Genomic DNA, 17121 nt, shown 5'->3' with positions numbered 1-17121 from the left:
GGTACTCCCATCTTCTTTTGCGCTTTTTGTCTTATAGGAAGCTTGACGAGACGAGAGAGGCGTAAATTGTTTGGATGAGTGCGGCGGCTCATATACAAGTAGGATCTCTGGGCAGTCTGGACCAGTATTAGAACAGCTCGACGATCATAGTGTACTTCAAGCGATTCGGACTCTTCCGAATGCTCAGAAAGACCGCAACGAGCTCGATGTCTCGAATATTGTCCTCCCTCCTATGTCACAGCATTCGTCATATTTCCAAGACACTCGAGAAGCGAGAAAGTAGCACGCGTCGTGGCTAGAGCAGCCAAGTTGTTGGCGCAGGTGTCTCGGCTTCAGAATTTCATCACGATGAACGCTCTACTTAAGATAGTCATTCGCAAAAGACTCTTGCCGGCGCAGATCTTCCTGTTCGTGTTCCTACTTGGAAAGAAGACACTGTTTGCTCTGGAAGACACATGCCAAGGGCAGTAGACACTTTCTTTCTCAGCATCTCATTCTTGAATGTGTGAGAAACTTTTGTCATAGGGAAGCTTGGATTACCACGACCACATCCGCGATCATTATGGTGACTTCTGCTACGATTAACGTTGACAGCATCCATCACGAGTCTGAGCTGAGTAGTGAGATTGATAAAGGACGTCGAGGCCCAAGCGGCTGTCTCCAAGTCTTCGTCTCTTTGATATTTTCGCTCGGAGGCGTCTACCTCATCTCCTGATGGCATCGCCGAGTACACCGCGTTGCCCATTCCTCCGGACACTGTCCAGACCCAAAGAGGACGAGAGGATCAGCAGGCTTTCATGTCCATTCAGGATGCTCAGATATAATTGAGAAAAATTCGAGAGCGGTGTTCAACAAGGTCGTTCAATCGTCATGCGTCCTGCCCCTGATCGAAGAGTCGGTGTAAGAGCTCGAGAGCTATGAACCTGAAAAGGGGCCGCACCGGGCTTCAAATTTGCTGGCAACCGAGACATTTAATGGCGACGATACGCATGACATAGCAACACAAGACATCAACGTGGTCTGCGCAAGCTTCTTCAGCTGGGCCCAAGGAGTTGCGGTGACGACATACTGGCCACATTTGGGCCATGATCGATCGCGTGGGTCCATCAGTATTTTGATGCAGGAAGCATGAAAGCAGCAAGACTCGATCATTCCAAAGAGTCGCACAACCAGAGCAGGCGGGATTGATTGGTGTCACTTCGCAACCACGCAGAATCGGTCCGGCAAGAGGAAACTGAGGCTTCGTGTTCCTGCTGCTCGTGCATCGTGAGCGACGCTTCGCAGGCCTTGTGCTTTGGATCAGCACCCAGACGTCGCTGCTCAAAAGCATGAGCTGTCCCTCCCATCCTCCTTTCCGGAAAGGATACTCTTGCCGCTAATGCTGTGGATAGCAAATGGTTGCCTGACTTTTGTGCGACGTGATAGACGGCTTCTTGGGTTGGGAAGGTTCCAAGGACAGAAATGGGGAGGCCGAGGAGCACGATGCAACTTCCGCGGATGGTCGGTGACGAAGGGCAGGAATGGCGCTTTCACGTTCTTGCAGAACAGATATGGCAGCCATTATCACCTTAATGAGCTTTTCATCAAGGAAGGCGACTTCCTCCTTTTCTGGAGCACCCAAGCTGTCAGCCACCCCAGAGCCAGAACTACAAACTCCCATATAAACCCCTAACCTGACATCCACCTCTCCTCCATCTCTTCTTTATCCTTCATAATTCATTTCCCAACGACACCACAGCATTCCCCTACTTTTTTGGACCGACAAACATTCTGCTAGCATTCCTCTCAACTCACATCTTCCACTCGGACTTGCACCCATCAGTATCCCCAGCATTCCCATCATCAAGATGTTCACTCTGCCTATTGTCACTCTGACACTGGCTGCCCTCGGTCTCGCCAGCCCCATTGATATCAAGCCCCGCCACCATGAGGACATCAAGCCTCGGCATCATGAACAGGTCCAACCTAGGTCTCACATGGCCCCATGCTTCGAAAAACTGATGCACGAATCAGCCGTTGACGCAAGATCTACGATTTCCAAGATGATTCCCGGCGTTGGTAATGACTGGGGATGCACTGATGTCAGACCCCTTTTTACTCTCTCTGCCCGGTTCACTACCTCCAAACTATGCTTCTTGTCACCTCTCGATGCATAGATTTGGATCTACTACTGCGACATTGGGCTATTCTCATCGGCAGACGTATAGGATACGCTTCACATCGATTCCACGGAGCTGACAGAGAAATAGGTACCTGCCCCAAGGCCCCTTGACTGCCCAGCCCTCTTCGCAAAGATGCAATCCGGGCAACAGGAAGGAGTCACCATGTCGGCCGATAAAAGTTGTTACACACAGATCCACAACTCGTGCAAGGCCCTCGTCTGCGCATCAGGTGGCGTTGACAAGGTTGATGTTTCCTTGGCAACTGCACGTATGATGAACCCTATTCAAACCACGTGCATTGTCAATGGAAAAAGTGGTTTCTGGTGGAATGAGAATCGCTCAGTATTCGTTTCCCTCATGCATGACGACTAGGATCTCGGCAAGCACCACGCGAGACAGCTTGAAGAGGAACCAACAGACGAGATCCCAGACGAGGAGGAGGAGCCCGAAGACGAGGATACTGATGAAGAAGACTCCGACGAAGACTCGGATGATGGTAAGGACTCGGATGACGAAGATGACGAAGATGACGATGATGATGATGACGATGAGGACGATGAGGACGATGAGGATGATGGAGATGATGAAGATGGCGAGGGCTCTGAAGATGAAGGAGACGCCGAGGGAGACGAGCCCGTTTTGGACGAGGCCTTCGATGATTTTATAAGCCCGAGATGGTAGTTCTTTCGATGCATCGTAGAAGCACTTGCCAATGGCAGGGAGACACCTAGAGACTTATAGCATGGCTTAACAATAAACTTAATACACCGCATCAAGAAGACGACCACTATGCTATGTCGACGGGGCCTTGGTTCCTCATTATTGCCTTTATTTTGTGACATTACCATCAAAGACAACGCCAATCCCATCTTGAAGCACTACGATGGTGTAAAAAGGTCATGGTGGGCGTTCAGAGGTAAGGTAGTCAGACTCGTCGTTGTTGGAGTCGTCGGTGGGTGCAGGGCAAAGTGGATCCGTTCGTTGGTAAAGGCTGCCGTAGCGCAAGGTGACCCCTGCTCGGGATCTGCCGAATGGTGGGGAGCTGGAGACCCATCGCCAACTTCAACATTCACTCGACACCACAAAGTCGGCGTAGACCTTATCCCACAATTCTTGAAGCCGCGACTTTTCCCAACCTCATTTATTTGCGAACCGCAACACAGAAGAGGGAATCGAACAGATACGCAGTCATGGGACTGGTACGGCCTCCTTCTCCCTGCCATACATCCTCCCCAGACATTCGAAAGTACTGACAGTCTCGGTGGCCGGACAGAACAAGGACGCCAGCCACACCTACGTGCACATGCACCGCGCGCGCGACGCCGACCTGTTCGAGGACTTCTGCAAGGAGAAGCTGCCGGACGACGAGGTCTACGTGCCGCCGCAGCACCAGCCGATCAACCCGGAGGACGAGGACGACGTCGTGCCGGACCAGCACGCGGCGTTTGGTATCACCAAAGCGACGCAGCGCCAGCGCGAAGCGGCGTGGAAGGATTTGGGGCTGTCGGGGCTGATGAATCGGGGGCCGCCGCCGCCTGGGGGGTGGGAGCAGGGCCAGGGGGCCGGCGGGGGTGGTGCTGGTGCTGGGGCTGGGGCAAAGAGGCTGCCGCGGTAGATGGATGGCGCGTTCGAAGAGAGTGATGCACAGAGATTCAGAGAGGGAGAGAGTGCGACTATGGTTTTGGGTGGAAGGGAGGAATATTGGCGCAATGGGATACCCCGGGTATTGATTTTGAGGACTACGCCGTACGGGTCTCGGGTACTATCGTGGCGGCATCGGCATCGCGACCATGTTTTGGGGCGGACGCGACTTGATCCTGTGGCTCAAGACGGGGTTCACTAGCGTAAGGGATTGGATGAGCTTCACAGCTCTGTATCCCTATCGGAATGATGCTATTGACGATTTTTTTTCGACTTCATGACTTCCATGCCGCGTCTTCCTACAAATCGACTTCAAATGATATGGTCCCAATAAATAGAACGTATCACCGGGCACCAAAGAGTCCCCCGTCGCCTAAACGCCGCCCATGCCCTTCCGTAAACGCCATGAATCACGAAGTTCTTCATCTCCTCGCCCAATGACCATGCACACCAAACATCATCATCACCAAATCAAACCCCTCACTCAGCTCTTCCCCAGATACCCCTCCCTCTCCAACACCTCGGGCCTGAACTTGACGAGAAATACCGTCTTGCCGGGCCACATTTCGTGCTCGTCCTTGGCGGCGATGTTGTGCGCGCTGACCCGCGCGGGGAACCCGGCGCCGTCGCAGATGCCCTCGACGATTCCCGCGACGTAGGCGGCGCAGTTGAGCTGGGACATTTCGCGGGGCACCGAGATGTAGGCGTTTACGAGGGGTTCGTTGTCGATAATCATGTACTCGTCTGGCTTGGCCGGGTCGGCGGATTTCTCGAGGCGGTCGGCCTGCCGGCCAAAGAGGTGCTGCCAGCAGGACTGCTTGATGAAGTGGAGGAGGGTGATGATTGTGAGGGGGCGGGTCTGGGTGCGGGGGGGTTCGCGGAAGAGGAGGAGGTCGAGGAGTTTGAGGCCTATTGAGTGGCCTTGAACGTTTAGTCTGGAAAGGAGGAGTTAATCTCAGCGTTTGTTTGGTTCATGGACAGAGTGGGAAACAGAGAGAGGAAGTCGGGAAGGACGAAGAAGAAGAAGAGGCGTACCGTTGTTCGAGCTCGGAAATGTCCTTGACGTTGCGCTGGGCGTACGAGACCATTTCGCTAAAGAGGTAGGCGAAGCTGGACTGGCTGAGCTCGGCCGTCTTTGTGCGGTTCAGGGGCCGGTGGTAGATTGTCTTGCCGTTGGAGGGGTACCGCAGGCCGGGCGTCTCCTTGCCGGGGATGGTCTTGGTCGTTGGTAGATTCGCCATTGTCGCGTAGATGTATGTGTGATGTAATAACGCTGTATGGTTCTACAGAGAGGCGAGGCGGTGCATTTGGTTTCGAGTCTGGCTCGAGCTGTCTAGGTACGGATCCGAATCGGTGTGCGGCGGCAGCTGGATGAGTGCTCGCGCGGGATGGGTGACGTTTGGGAAAGGCTGCAGGCAGGGTTGGCGGGAGCTGTGGGTTTGGTGTCAACTTGCGCGCGATTCGGGTGTGATTGGGTCAGCCTTATCGGCGATAGCGATAAGAGCTCACGTACATCCACAGCTCCGGGTGGAGAGGAACATCACATTCATCTGTCGCATTGGCAAACAGAAAACAGTAGGAGAAAAATGATTCGGAATATCTACGTAAGAAGGAATAACGAGAAAGGATCGATCCATGCCAATGCTTCCGTGGAGTTGAAACCCGATGCACCCAAGAGTCTACCATTTTTGTCCCTCGATCTGCTTGTCATTAGTTTGAGTGAGCACCCTTTGCTCAAGTCTATCAATGTTTAAGAATTGCAAGTCAAACTCTAAATATTTGTGATCTCGCTCAACACTTGGGAGTGAGAAGCTTTTTACGCAGCAGGCTTGACCTCGGCAGCGGTGTCAGCCGGAGCCGTGACCGTAATCACAGCCGCATCCGCAGCCACAGCCGCAGCCTCCGCGCCGACGCCCTTCTCGACGGCACCGCCGAGGTAATCTTCCGACTCGCCAACCTGCTTTCCGCCGGCGACCCAGCGCGCCGTCCGGGCATCGTGCTTCTCCTTGCACATGCCGTTGAGGGCGGGCCAGTAGACGGAGTGGTCGTACTCAAACTCGAGCTTGCCGTCGCTGAACTCGGTCCACAGCTGCTCCTCGGGCACGTACTGGCGCATGTCCTCGTTGAACTTGAGCTTGTCCCGGGTCATTGGGTCAATAAAGGGGGTGATGAGCTTGAAGAAGCCGTTGACCATCCAGGGTACTGCGATGAGACGTTAGCATGAACGCGATACACTAACCAAAAATAGGTGAGACGGGATGGGGGTAAGTGCATATATACCATTGATAATGAGGGCCTTGCCCAGACGCTCAGGATAATGCGTCTGGAGGATGTGTAGCACCTCGCGGGCCAGCCCGATACCGGGCGCCGTGTTGCCGCGGCTCTTTGACGTCTTGAAGTTGATGAGCAGGGCAATCTTCTCCTGGCCGGCGGGCATGAGGTCGATGACGCGCTCGAGCATGAAGACGAGGTGCTGGACCTGACGCGGGGACGGGTCCGTGTTCTGGCGGCCCGGGTTGAGGTAGTGGCAAGGGCGGCGCTCCTTGTCGAAGCCGAGGATGATTTGCTTGCCCGTCTCGTTCTCGGGCGAGATGTGGTCGGCCGTGAGGGCCTCGACGCCGTACTCGCGGCGCCAGACGAGGGTCTCAAGGAGGCGCTTCTCGGCGTCCTTGGGGGACCATTTCGTGGCGCGGAGGTAGCGGAGGAGGCACTCGCGCGTGAGCCACTGGCGCTCGGTGTCGGTGAGGGGTCCGGACTTGGAGGCGTGGGCGGCGGTGGTGCATGTCACCTCCGTCCAGGCGCGGGCTTGGGCGAGGAGGCCGTCGTACTTGGACTGTTGGTCTGCGGTGAGGGCCGGGACGGCCGGGGTGGATGATGCCGGGACCGGGGAGGCGATGGGCGTCTTGAGGGGGGCGGTTGGGGTTGGGGTTGCGGCGGCCTTCTCTTGCGGACCGGCGGTGGAGGCCGGCGTTGGATCAGCGACGGAAGCCATGGCGGGCGTGACTTTTTTTTCTTTCTCGGAGGGGAGCAGATCCGGCTTGGTAAAGTGGTTTGGACTTTTCCCCTTGCACTACGGATTCAATCGTGGCCGTAAGGGGTATGGTGTGTTGAGGCAAGGTTAGGTAGGATGAGATCGTCTCTGTCCTGTGACTTTACGAAAGAGATGTGCGCGAGGGAGGAGGGGCGTGTGCGCGCGCTTCCGGCTGCGTCTGACAGAGATGGAAACAGACAGACCAGCGGCACGTCGAGAACGACTTTGGGACTTGTTGCTCTAGAGGTCTCGGAGGTTGGGCGTCGTTCGCGAATCGTAATGAGTTCCTCGTGCAACCACACCGCTAGTATTGATTGATTGACTGCGAGATTGAGGCAATGAGAGGAAAGGAGATGAGGCCATGCCGGGAAGCGCAGTTCCGGCCGTTAGTGTCCGCCCCAAGAGACCCAAAAGGGTACGCAAAGGCGCACTGGGGCCCGCACCAAGCACCAGTGATCGGCCGGGTTGCGCCGTAGGTTGAGTTTATTCGTTGATCTGCTGGATATTGAGAATCTGTCTGCGTCTATGCGACCCATCTTGCGGTATCACGAACTCCCCCGCCATTCATATGAAGTATACGGATATCTTGCAGGTTACATTGCGCGCCGTTGAGATGCGCCGTCAAGCTTTTGCGCTTTTTCCAAGGTGGCAGGCCCTGTCGCGCTGCAGAGCTGCTCGGCAAAATGCGCGCTAGACCGGATCAGGTGGGCCCCGGTTCCAACGTCGCGCCCCACTGCTTTGAGGGACCCCGACCATTGATAACCCGGTACGTACAATAAACCTCGTGCCTTACCTAATAAAGATACGTACTCCCCACCTTAGGTCCGGAGCACCTCTATCCATCTCTACAATGACGCCGGCGGCGATGTGAAACTCTCGTACCTTCACGCGAACCTTCAAGACACCCCGCACACGCCGCCGCCGTCGCAGTCGCCCCCTTCTAACAACGGACCAGAGCCCTTCCTGTCTCCGCCGAGTCATGGGGGCTACCTTTGTGCTGTCAACGAACTCTTGCATACCAAGGAATGCCAGCGCGCCGTAGTGCCATTGGTCACCATCAAGTGTCACTCTTCTTCGATGCGCGCGCCCTCTCATCTCATCTGATCCCATGGATTGAAACTCTTCGTGGCATTTTGGGAACGACGAACCCACCAACGCACCACACGCTACCCATCGCCGATGATGGCTGAAGAGGAGGCTTTTCCCAAGAAGCCGCTGGCCAACTGCGTGGAACGAATCGAAAGATCAAGACTTCTACCGTTTCCAAGCTAACGATCGTCCGCTACTTTGTCGCGTGGTCCAACATTCCCTAGGCCGCCCAAAGGGGAGACGGCGCTCCAATCAACTCCATTCCTCTCTCGACCGGTCCCGCGGCCTTCCGTGTCCGTGGCTGATCACGTTGATCACGCTGGTCTCCTTGAACTTTGGAGCCATTCCCAGCTGTCCGGAACTCTAACCATCCGAGCAGTGGCTGCAGCCGAGCGCCTGGCTTCTCTCCCTCCCGAAATCCCAAGGCGAGCCCTGTCAGTGTTTCACGCTCTCTTTCCGAGTCTCTGTCGACCCCATCCGTCCACTTTCCATCACTCGGTTCTTCGTTTCCGAGCCATGGTCCATCCCTTTCGAATCGCTCCCGTCCAATCCAAACTCTCCAATGTAAGCTGCATACTGCTGGACCAAACCATGAACACATCCCATCCGTGCGAGGATGCGCCGTCGTCCCAGATGTCTTGTGGATGCAGCTCCTCCCGCCCACACCGCCTATCCAATATCACACTCTTGCAGCCCGCTCTTATCCCGGCTGCTGGCCCATTCCAGAATCCAGACAACCTAGACATCTCGGGAGAGCCCTGCCAATTCTCACTCCGGCTGCTGAACGGATCGTCGTCACATCAGCACACACATCAGCACGTCCCCCACGAACGCCGCCCAGTGCCGCCGGGAACTCAAATGTCCACCGCTGATCGTCACGGCTCCCGGTGTTGAAAAGGTTGGGTGTGTTTCTTCAAAAGAAGAAATCTCCCGGATCGACCGCCAGGATTAGAGCTTAACATATCTTGATGTTTCATCGGCATACGTCCTTCCTTTTGCAGCTCTACCACCCGGAGCTCATAAAAGATGGTCACCTTGCTGCCTTCCTTCTGGCCTTGCCCAGATCTCAAGAAGATTTCCACTCACTCACGCGATAATCTATCTTCCTGGTTCAACATGCCGCTCTCCACCTACCTCGTTCAGGCGTCCATCGCGGTGTTGTTGGTCATCTTCGGGATCCAGATGCAAACGACTGCTGCCCAGGCTACGCCGCTGACTTGCAAGAACGTCGATCAGCCGAACCCCATTTTCAGCCAATATCCGAACAATGCGACCGGTCTTTTGAACGTCACCATGACCATCATCCCGATTTCCATGGCGACAGCGCGCCAAATCATCCCGCAGCAGTATGGCATTCTCGAGAGCGTCTATCGGGCGCTCATGCCAAACTTCCCCGCCGACATGTATCCGGTTATCGTTCAGGCCGGCCACGACCACGACATTCGTTTTCAGGACTTTGGAATTCCCGACTTCAGTGTAAGAGCCTACCTGCAAAATGTTTCCGGATGAAGGCAACTGTACTAACACTCATAATTAGAAAGCTGGCTTTGAATTCCCCTTCCTGGATCTCCTGGACGACGGCGCATCGTCTTTTCGGTGGGCTCCCGAGCAACTGATTTCGGCCACCAACCCCGCTGCTGTCGTCGGCTCCCAAGCGTACGGCACCGAAGTCCACGCCGCCACCTTTGCCCCCGAATGCAACGCATACTCGGCTGCTCCTGGAGGCGGCACTTCATTTAACGGCACCGCGGGTGCCAAGTACATGTCTCTCGAGGTGAAGATGTCTTCGTGCGGAGGCAAAGCATTTCCCTACACTCTGGCAATGTTCGACGCCATCGTCAACCAGCCCATCTTCGCCAACGGCTCGACCTGCGACCAGCAGATCCGCCTCTTCAACACCTCTGTAACCACCGGAGCCTTCCAGCCGGTACCAGTGCGCGGGACGCTCAAGTCCAACCTCGGACCGTTCCAGGCTGATGTAGCATTCTCCGACGTGGCTGGTTTCCAGGCTGCCACGCCCTTTATCGAAAACAACTATCTTCCTTGCGAAATGTTTAGAGGATATAAACCCGCCAAGACTACTTGATACCCCTTCTCCGTTTGGAGATCATTACAACGTAATTTCTATTCACACCTTTTGGCAATGGTGCCTTTACTCGGCCTGGTTGGAGCCAGTGTTGGGCACTTTCACGACCTTTATGACGGCATGACGTACATATTTACATGAATGTGGGGATAAGACTAGAATCTCTCCCTCTGGATTAGGTCAATATACATGGCGCGTGCCGCTTCGGTGCCGCACTAATTCGGAATGCTTTTTTTTTTCGCCGGAAAATCCTGTGACGCAGATGGGTGCTGCGACAGATTTGAATTTGCCTCTCAAAACAGTCGGACCGAACACGAAATAGGTTGCCATCCAGCACGACGCTTGTAGTAACACCCAAAATGCACTAGGCGGGTTCGATTTGATTTATCTGGCCCCAAGCGTCGCATTCCTGCCGGCGTCTATGGTAGGTGGCCGTACCTCAAACCAACAGCCGGCTTGATTCAAATCGCCGATTCCGAAAGGAAGAGTAACTGTTTCCGGTCCATATTTCATAGTTCTACTCGTGAACTCTTTAGCCGGTAGACCCTCTCCGGTTGGTGGACCCGGAAGCCTCCGTTTGGGCCCCACTTCGTCCCGTCTCCGTCCCGGGATGAGACTTCTCCACTTTCCGGGGAGTTACGGCTGGATATGTCAGGTATTTCGCAGCAGCGGCTGGTATCGGTACGAGTGATCAACCCGGCCAGCCGTAATCCCAGAGATCATAAATTTTTTTTTTTTTTTTTTTTTTTTTTTTGGGTACAGGTCGTTGCCTTGGGCAGCGAGATGGTAATGTCGTTTGCGGAGTCGAGGCACAGGATCTTCAAGTGCAAAGTCCATTCCGCTACGAGACTAAGTAGGCACCTTCTAGAGGCCAAGCATGTTGCATGGCTGACGTGAAAGTTTTGAGGGATCATTCGGGGAGAGGATCCTAAGTCGCGCCGCGCCAGTCGCTGAGAGGTGTCCCATCCCCCACGTGTTGAGGCAGGTTTGCACTGTTTGACTAAACGGGGGGTGAGGCTGTGTCTCTTCAGTCTGCCCCTTGACTCACCTGTGGTGAGTTAAAAATGCAGTGCAATTCGGGTCCAAAACCCGCCACTTGACACTTTTCGCTCGCTGCTCACGTTTAACTCTTGATTGGATGGTGTGGTATTATCTTTGGCTTGCCTTGGTCCTCTTCAGATGGGGTAAGATCGCAGCAAAGGGTTTCTGTGATGGGTTAGAAATGCAGTGTACAGCGAAGGATTCAGCCGTGTGGTTGCAGCTAATCGCTCATCTTCACTACTGAAAAGGTCTCCGCTGCTGACGTGTAACCCTTGATTGGATGGTGAGGCTACGTCGGTCCTCTTGTGTTGTGTTAAAAGTGCAGTGAAAAGAGGCAGAGCAAGTTTGAAGGAATCCTTACGAGTTTGCCTTACGAGTTTCGGGAGTGGATCAAAATGGAGTATGGGACTTCAGCTTGGGAATGTCAGCTGCGCCGAAATGACCATACGTAATTGTCGCTTCCACCTGCGCCTCTTTGATCAAGGCCGATGCGGAGGCCGATGCGGATCACCTCGGGGGTAGGCTCTGCGACACGACATTGCGGGATGTCCTGAACCAAGATCGTACTCAAGTATCTGTCGTTTGAACCAACTACTTCTAGTATTAACCAGCAATTAGTGGATGCTGTAAGCGTGTTATACATGGACATGCAATATTGAGTATTTGGCCCTTATGATGGATAGGAGTAGGCGCAGAGAGAACCAACGTCTTCTTAAAGATGAGATAGGTTCATGCAAGAGTGAGGTAGCGGGCGGGGAAGACGGGAGGTAGATGCACGAGGAGAGATTATTTCGAGCGGCTGAGAGACGCACAAATCAATTGGGTTTTCATTGCATCACCTACCACAGAGACATTAATTGTAGCAAGCAGCAGCTGAAGAGAGCATCTTTCGTCCCAGATGCGGGAGAGAAGGGCAAAATAGAGGGTCCAAGAGCCTAAGGAACTTGGATAAGACGGCAACTAGAGACGAAGGATCGACGAATGGTGCGCCTCAGAATGTGACTTTGGACGGATTTCAAAACGCGACTGGAAACACTTTACAGGCTCCAATGGCTCCGTCCGGGGGATGAAGCCACGGGTGCGAGGGCCGTTTGGCGGCTTTTGGATCGCTGAAATGGGGGCGTCGAAACCTGGCACCAGCTGTGCTCTGCTTACTAACCGAGTCTGCTGGGGGTTCCAACTCCCACTGGGACCAGAGTCTGGGGCTTTTTGGGGGCAGCTGCAAGTGTCGACGACCCCTGTCCTGAAACCTCAGCCTCAGACTCTGGTGGTATCTGCACATGAGACGACGGGGAACCGAAAACAGGACGGCGTAACGAATCGAGGGCGGTTGTTGTAGGCGAGTATGAAGAAAAAAACAGGGGGAAAGGGGGCCATTGAACAAAAGATCGAGGTGGTCCCCGTGAACACTTCGTGACCGTTTGGGTTTGCCTCCTCCTTTTCGTCTTCTTCTCTCCTTGGCGCTGGCGCATTGTCTATCCAGTTCTCTTCAGTGCGTTTTGCAGATATCTCAGTCTTTCTAATTCAACTCGATAATTACCGTCTCTCTCTCTCTCCTTTCGACTTGTCCGCCGACGGTTGATCCGCTTTGTCCTTTGACTGCACCCTCCACGACAGAAAAACAGACACTCATTCGAGAACAAAAAGACAACTGCCCAAGACGGACATGTCGGACGCAAAGTACGCCAACATCAAGTTTGAGGACCACGATGACCGGAGCAGCACCGAGGTCGAGGAGTCGCTGCTCGGCGCCGACGACAAACCGTGCCGCCACTGCATGGCCAAAGACTACAACAACCAGCCGGCGAGGAGGAAGAGCCGGTGCCTGGCGATGCTCAACTCGTCGCGGTGGTTCGTCGACACGATACTACTGGTCGTGATATTGGGCCTGCTGGTGAGGGAACAGATGCAGAAGCCACCGGTGAATACGTGGGACTTTGGCGGGGATTTGACTGGTGTTAGCGGACACTGTGAGTTGCCCTCTGTGACGACAACGATAATGGAGTGAGGGTGGGAAGATGACACTTGGTGAATGGGAGACTGACTTGATGAACGCATAGTCTCGCAGCAGATCAAGACGTTTACGCCAGACTACGAGGGCAAGTACGCACCCAACGACACGTCAAAGTTCTTCACCGATGAGACCTTGAACAACTGGAACGAGCTGATGCCCTGTAAGTTGCCGATCTGGAATCTTTTGAGAGACGCCTTGGAGGGACGCGATCGCTGACGGAAAGGGTACAGATGGCATGGGCTTCCAATGGGTGAATGACACGCACAAGTACCACGACCTGCCGACCCCCATCGTCTGGCCCGAGAAGACTGTCTTCACCACCTCCATCACCCACCAGCTGCACTGCCTGGTACGTTCCTTCTCATTCCTCGCGACCCATCGTCCGTGGTCCACTAACAGTCCGCCCAGTTCGCCGTCGTCCAGACGTACTCTGGTATCAAGTCCGGCCACGAGATCCCCGACGACCACCACTGGCACATGATTCACTGTTTCTCGTACCTGCGACAGACCATCATGTGCAGCGCCGACATGGCTCTCGAAGGTCTCGAGACAACCTTTCCGGATCACAACGGTGGCTCTGACGGATGGGACTCGAAGCATGGTAAGTCGTCTCGCTCGTCTGAAGTTAGCATCTGGGAGAGCCATTGAGAGCTAACTTGAAGTCCGCAGTGTGCAAGGATTATAACCAGGTTAAGAACTATTTGGAGAGCGTCAGGGCGTACGACGACAGAGAAATCTTTTAAAGGGGCAAAATAAGCAGCACAGCATCATAAGCATTTCATTTCAAAAAATATATATACAAACATTTCACCCAAACTAGACCCAAGCATGTCACCAACAAGTCTGAACACTCATGCTAACACTAAAAGACTCTAATCGTTGACTAGCTAGATAGACTCCTCATATTGAATCGGCACAACGCCAACCGTCCCGACATATTCCAGTACGGCCTCCTCCAACTCCGGTAGCTTACTCCACGGCTCCCGCATAAATCCCATCAGATTAGACTCCTCCAACACCTCCGCCGGCGTCATCAGCTCCCACTCGGGCAACTCGACCTCCGGCAACGGCACGCAAATCCCGCAGCCCCCTCCCCAATGACAATAACACCCGTTCGGGTCCGCGGCCCCGTACCCTTCCCACACCTCGCGGTCCATCGCCCGGCCCGTCCAGACCTGCCGCTCGAATTCCCGATCCGACCGCCAGACCTGGCGCCACTGGACGTCGCTCATGCGGAAGACGTGGTTGATCCGGACCGTCTCGGACGTCAGCTCCCAGTGCAGCTCGTCCCAGACCAGGGCCGGGAGGCGCACGTCGTCCCACCACCACTTGCACCAGCCGCCTTGTTCTTCCGGGTAGGTCGCGATCCTGAAGCCTAGGTAATGGTTCTCAATGTACTCGTATACCTTGGCGACGCAGCCAATGGACGCGGCGCGGACGGAGAGCTCGGGGAACAGACGGGGGCGGTTCCCCCTGTCCGGATCCCCGTCCTCGTCGTGGTCGACGGCGGCGGTGGCGGCGGCGGCGGCGGGCTTGCTGCACCACGCGCGCATCTCGCCCGAGAGGAACGACGGCGCCCTCGAGGCTTTGACGCGGGCGACGGCCCAGTAGCTCGAACGGAGAAAGCTGTGCTTGTCGTGCGTCGGCATGGCGAGGAACTCGTCGAGAAACGCCAGCGGCAGGCTGCACAGGACGTGCAGGAACCGCGACATGGCCAGCACGGGGTGCGCCTCCTTGGCCGAGACCCTCTGCGCAGGATCCTCCCTCTCGCGCTTGTTCCGCGGCGCGAACCGCACCCTTTCGGACCGGTAGATTGTGCTGTGCCATTCGTCAAACTCGGCGCGCGCGAGGGGCGCGGGGAAGCACTCGGCGGCGAGCCGCTTGCCGTCGGCCCGGTCGTCGAGCAGCTGCGCGCGGAGCGAGTAAAAGTCGTCTGAGGGCTCGATATCCCACATTGGAACCAGGCGCTCCTCCAGGTGGAAGGGGTCCTGCTCCCACTGCAGGCCGATGGCGCGGCCGTTGTCCTCGAGTTGCTCGCCGCGCGTCCCGCAGGCGTCGTGGAAGCGGTCCTGGTCCTCGCAGTTGCGGTAGTATTCAATGTTGGTGTGAAAGTCTTGTAGGAGGTCGCGTATGGGGACGGCGTACTCGTTCAAGGTGGCTTTGAAGGCGCAGATGACCTCTATAAAGTCGTCGGGCGTCCAGCGCTTGAACATCTTGTCGGCGCGCGCGAGGCGGGTTGCATAGGTTTCGCCCGCGGCGCCGCGGACGCGGCCTTCCGTCATTGTCGCGGTGCGGTTCTGCCATTTTGCGCCGCGGGGGAAAAAGGGGCGTTGGTAGAATGCTCTCCTCATGAACTCGAGGCGGAAGAAGGCGCGCTGGAGCTTTGCGCGGTTCGTCGGCGTCCCCTCGGTGAGATCGACGCCCTCGTACAAGGGGCCCCTCTCGTCAAAGGCCGTGTGCCGCTCAAAGGCGTAGGCAAAGTGCATGGGGTCTTCGGTGCCGTTGTCTTTGCAGAGCCTGATGAACTGGGGTCGGATCTCCTCGCCTTCGGGACCCCAGTCCTCGGGGAAGTCGTCCGGGCGGCGATCTTGCCAGCTGTTTTCCCACTCCTCCAAGGAGGCGTACAACTTTTGGCATTCCGAGATCCTGTCCAGGAGCTTGTTGATGACCTTGACGAGATTGCAGAGGTCGTTGAGGTCCCATTGTCCGCGGTCTGTGGGCTGGGGCTTTTTGGTCTTTTGGGCACGATTGCCTCCAAGTGAGGAGAAGGAAAAGGAAAAGATTGATCTGCTGCTGCTGCTGCTGCCAGCAGCTGAAGCCGTCCCGCCTCTTGCGGTGCCATCTTGGGGCGGGGGATAGTCTGCCACGGTCCCGTCGGCGTAGTCTCGGTCAAAGGCCTCCCTGGCGGCCTTGCCCAAGTGCTGAAGGCGGCGATCAACGCAGCAGATGGCGTCGGCCCAGGCTTCTGGGGCGATGTGTTTCCGGAGGACCTGGGCCTTGTTGTTGTCAAACACCTTGCGGAGAGAGGGGTCTTCCTCGCAGAGGTCCTCAATGTCCTCTAGTGACTCTTGCGCGAGGAGATCTTCAAGCAGGACTGTAATGTTATCTGATGAGGTCGTTCCGATGGCAACGGCAGGCGGAAGAGTGTTCCAGAGGGGGTTCTCGAATGGGAAGGCGAGGTTTTGGAAGGGTCCGAATAGGATGTCGATTGGTCTTTTGAAAAAGGAGTGTCTTTTGATTTGGGGTTCCCCAGGTGGAGTTTCCTCGACTGGGTGGTCTTCCTTGACGGGGTATTTCTCATCGATGGAGTTGTTCTCGTTGGCAGAGTGGTCTTCATCTGTGTCCTCCATGACGGCTCACTCAAGACCCAAGCTCGAGTATATTGGATTTTCACATAGACTTGGGTGAGTCGGGTTCGACATTGCCTGCTGATATAGCCAGTAGTTTGGTTAGATGCCGACACAAGGCATTCTTCATCCCGGATCTTGTTCTCGTTTTGTTTGACTGTCTTTGTCTGGTCATTCTTCAGTATTGTTCAAAGAGACAGATGTGTATTGCATGAACGTGCCTCGGAAAGGGCAACGATGCCCCAGTATTGGCGCGGGCCATGTCTTTTGTTGATACGAGATGCATGACGAGGCGCTTTCTCCTACAGCCAGTATATTGCCTTGTTCAATCAAAGTGGACCTTTAAACCCTGTTGAATTTAAATGTCCTGTTGAAATCGACCGCAGACAGTAAACAGGCTCTCCATCACAAACGGGGTCGAGCATGGCTAAGCTCAGCTTTGGTCAGATTGTGATCTGGAATTGTCTAATCAAAAGTCGTCTTTCGTTGCTCTGTGTTTCTTTGTAGAAAAAGACTCTAGTATTAAAGGAAAGAAGGTACGGTGACTGGATGATGGACGTTCTTCGACTTGTCCCTGATCTCATTGACAACTGACGCGACACGTCGCTGGTGGAAGCATTGATAGCCTTCAAAAATCACCATATCTATTAGCTATTAATTTTATGTTTTACGTCTGCGACAGTTTCAAGTCCGCTTGACCAGGAACCATC

At 55.1% G+C, this 17121-nt stretch overlaps 7 protein-coding genes across 7 annotated transcripts; 4 read left to right on the top strand and 3 right to left on the bottom strand.

The window, feature by feature from the left end:
• Positions 1–1847: 1847 nt before the first annotated feature.
• CORC01_01836 (uncharacterized protein) lies at positions 1848–2534 on the top strand (the record flags this gene model as incomplete). Its single annotated transcript, XM_022613489.1, has 2 exons — positions 1848–2081; positions 2250–2534. The coding sequence occupies 2 exons, from the start codon at positions 1848–1850 to the stop codon at positions 2532–2534; spliced, it is 519 nt and encodes a 172-aa protein (XP_022479873.1).
• An 818-nt stretch (positions 2535–3352) lies between these two features.
• On the top strand, positions 3353–3777 carry CORC01_01835 (Apc13 domain-containing protein; the record flags this gene model as incomplete). The annotated part of the gene is made up of 2 exons (XM_022613488.1): positions 3353–3361; positions 3436–3777. The coding sequence occupies 2 exons, from the start codon at positions 3353–3355 to the stop codon at positions 3775–3777; spliced, it is 351 nt and encodes a 116-aa protein (XP_022479872.1).
• A 510-nt stretch (positions 3778–4287) lies between these two features.
• On the bottom strand, positions 4288–5044 carry CORC01_01834 (transporter particle component; the record flags this gene model as incomplete). Its single annotated transcript, XM_022613487.1, has 2 exons — positions 4288–4738; positions 4839–5044. 2 exons carry the CDS (start codon positions 5042–5044, stop codon positions 4288–4290), a joined length of 657 nt encoding a protein of 218 aa, XP_022479871.1.
• A 575-nt stretch (positions 5045–5619) lies between these two features.
• On the bottom strand, positions 5620–6795 carry CORC01_01833 (CRAL/TRIO domain-containing protein; the record flags this gene model as incomplete). The annotated part of the gene is made up of 2 exons (XM_022613486.1): positions 5620–6005; positions 6084–6795. 2 exons carry the CDS (start codon positions 6793–6795, stop codon positions 5620–5622), a joined length of 1098 nt encoding a protein of 365 aa, XP_022479870.1.
• A 2244-nt stretch (positions 6796–9039) lies between these two features.
• CORC01_01832 (uncharacterized protein) lies at positions 9040–10009 on the top strand (the record flags this gene model as incomplete). Its single annotated transcript, XM_022613485.1, has 2 exons — positions 9040–9399; positions 9461–10009. 2 exons carry the CDS (start codon positions 9040–9042, stop codon positions 10007–10009), a joined length of 909 nt encoding a protein of 302 aa, XP_022479869.1.
• Positions 10010–12716: 2707 nt separating this feature from the next.
• CORC01_01831 (uncharacterized protein) lies at positions 12717–13807 on the top strand (the record flags this gene model as incomplete). Its single annotated transcript, XM_022613484.1, has 5 exons — positions 12717–13020; positions 13111–13224; positions 13295–13413; positions 13473–13665; positions 13734–13807. 5 exons carry the CDS (start codon positions 12717–12719, stop codon positions 13805–13807), a joined length of 804 nt encoding a protein of 267 aa, XP_022479868.1.
• A 144-nt stretch (positions 13808–13951) lies between these two features.
• Positions 13952–16414, bottom strand: CORC01_01830 (uncharacterized protein; the record flags this gene model as incomplete). The annotated part of the gene is made up of 1 exon (XM_022613483.1): positions 13952–16414. The coding sequence occupies one exon, from the start codon at positions 16412–16414 to the stop codon at positions 13952–13954; it is 2463 nt and encodes an 820-aa protein (XP_022479867.1).
• Positions 16415–17121: the final 707 nt, after the last annotated feature.

This window comes from Colletotrichum orchidophilum (assembly GCF_001831195.1).
Source record: "Colletotrichum orchidophilum strain IMI 309357 chromosome Unknown Scaffold_10.1, whole genome shotgun sequence".
NCBI lineage: Eukaryota > Fungi > Ascomycota > Sordariomycetes > Glomerellales > Glomerellaceae > Colletotrichum > Colletotrichum orchidophilum.
This window is presented reverse-complemented; position numbering and strand designations above follow the sequence as displayed.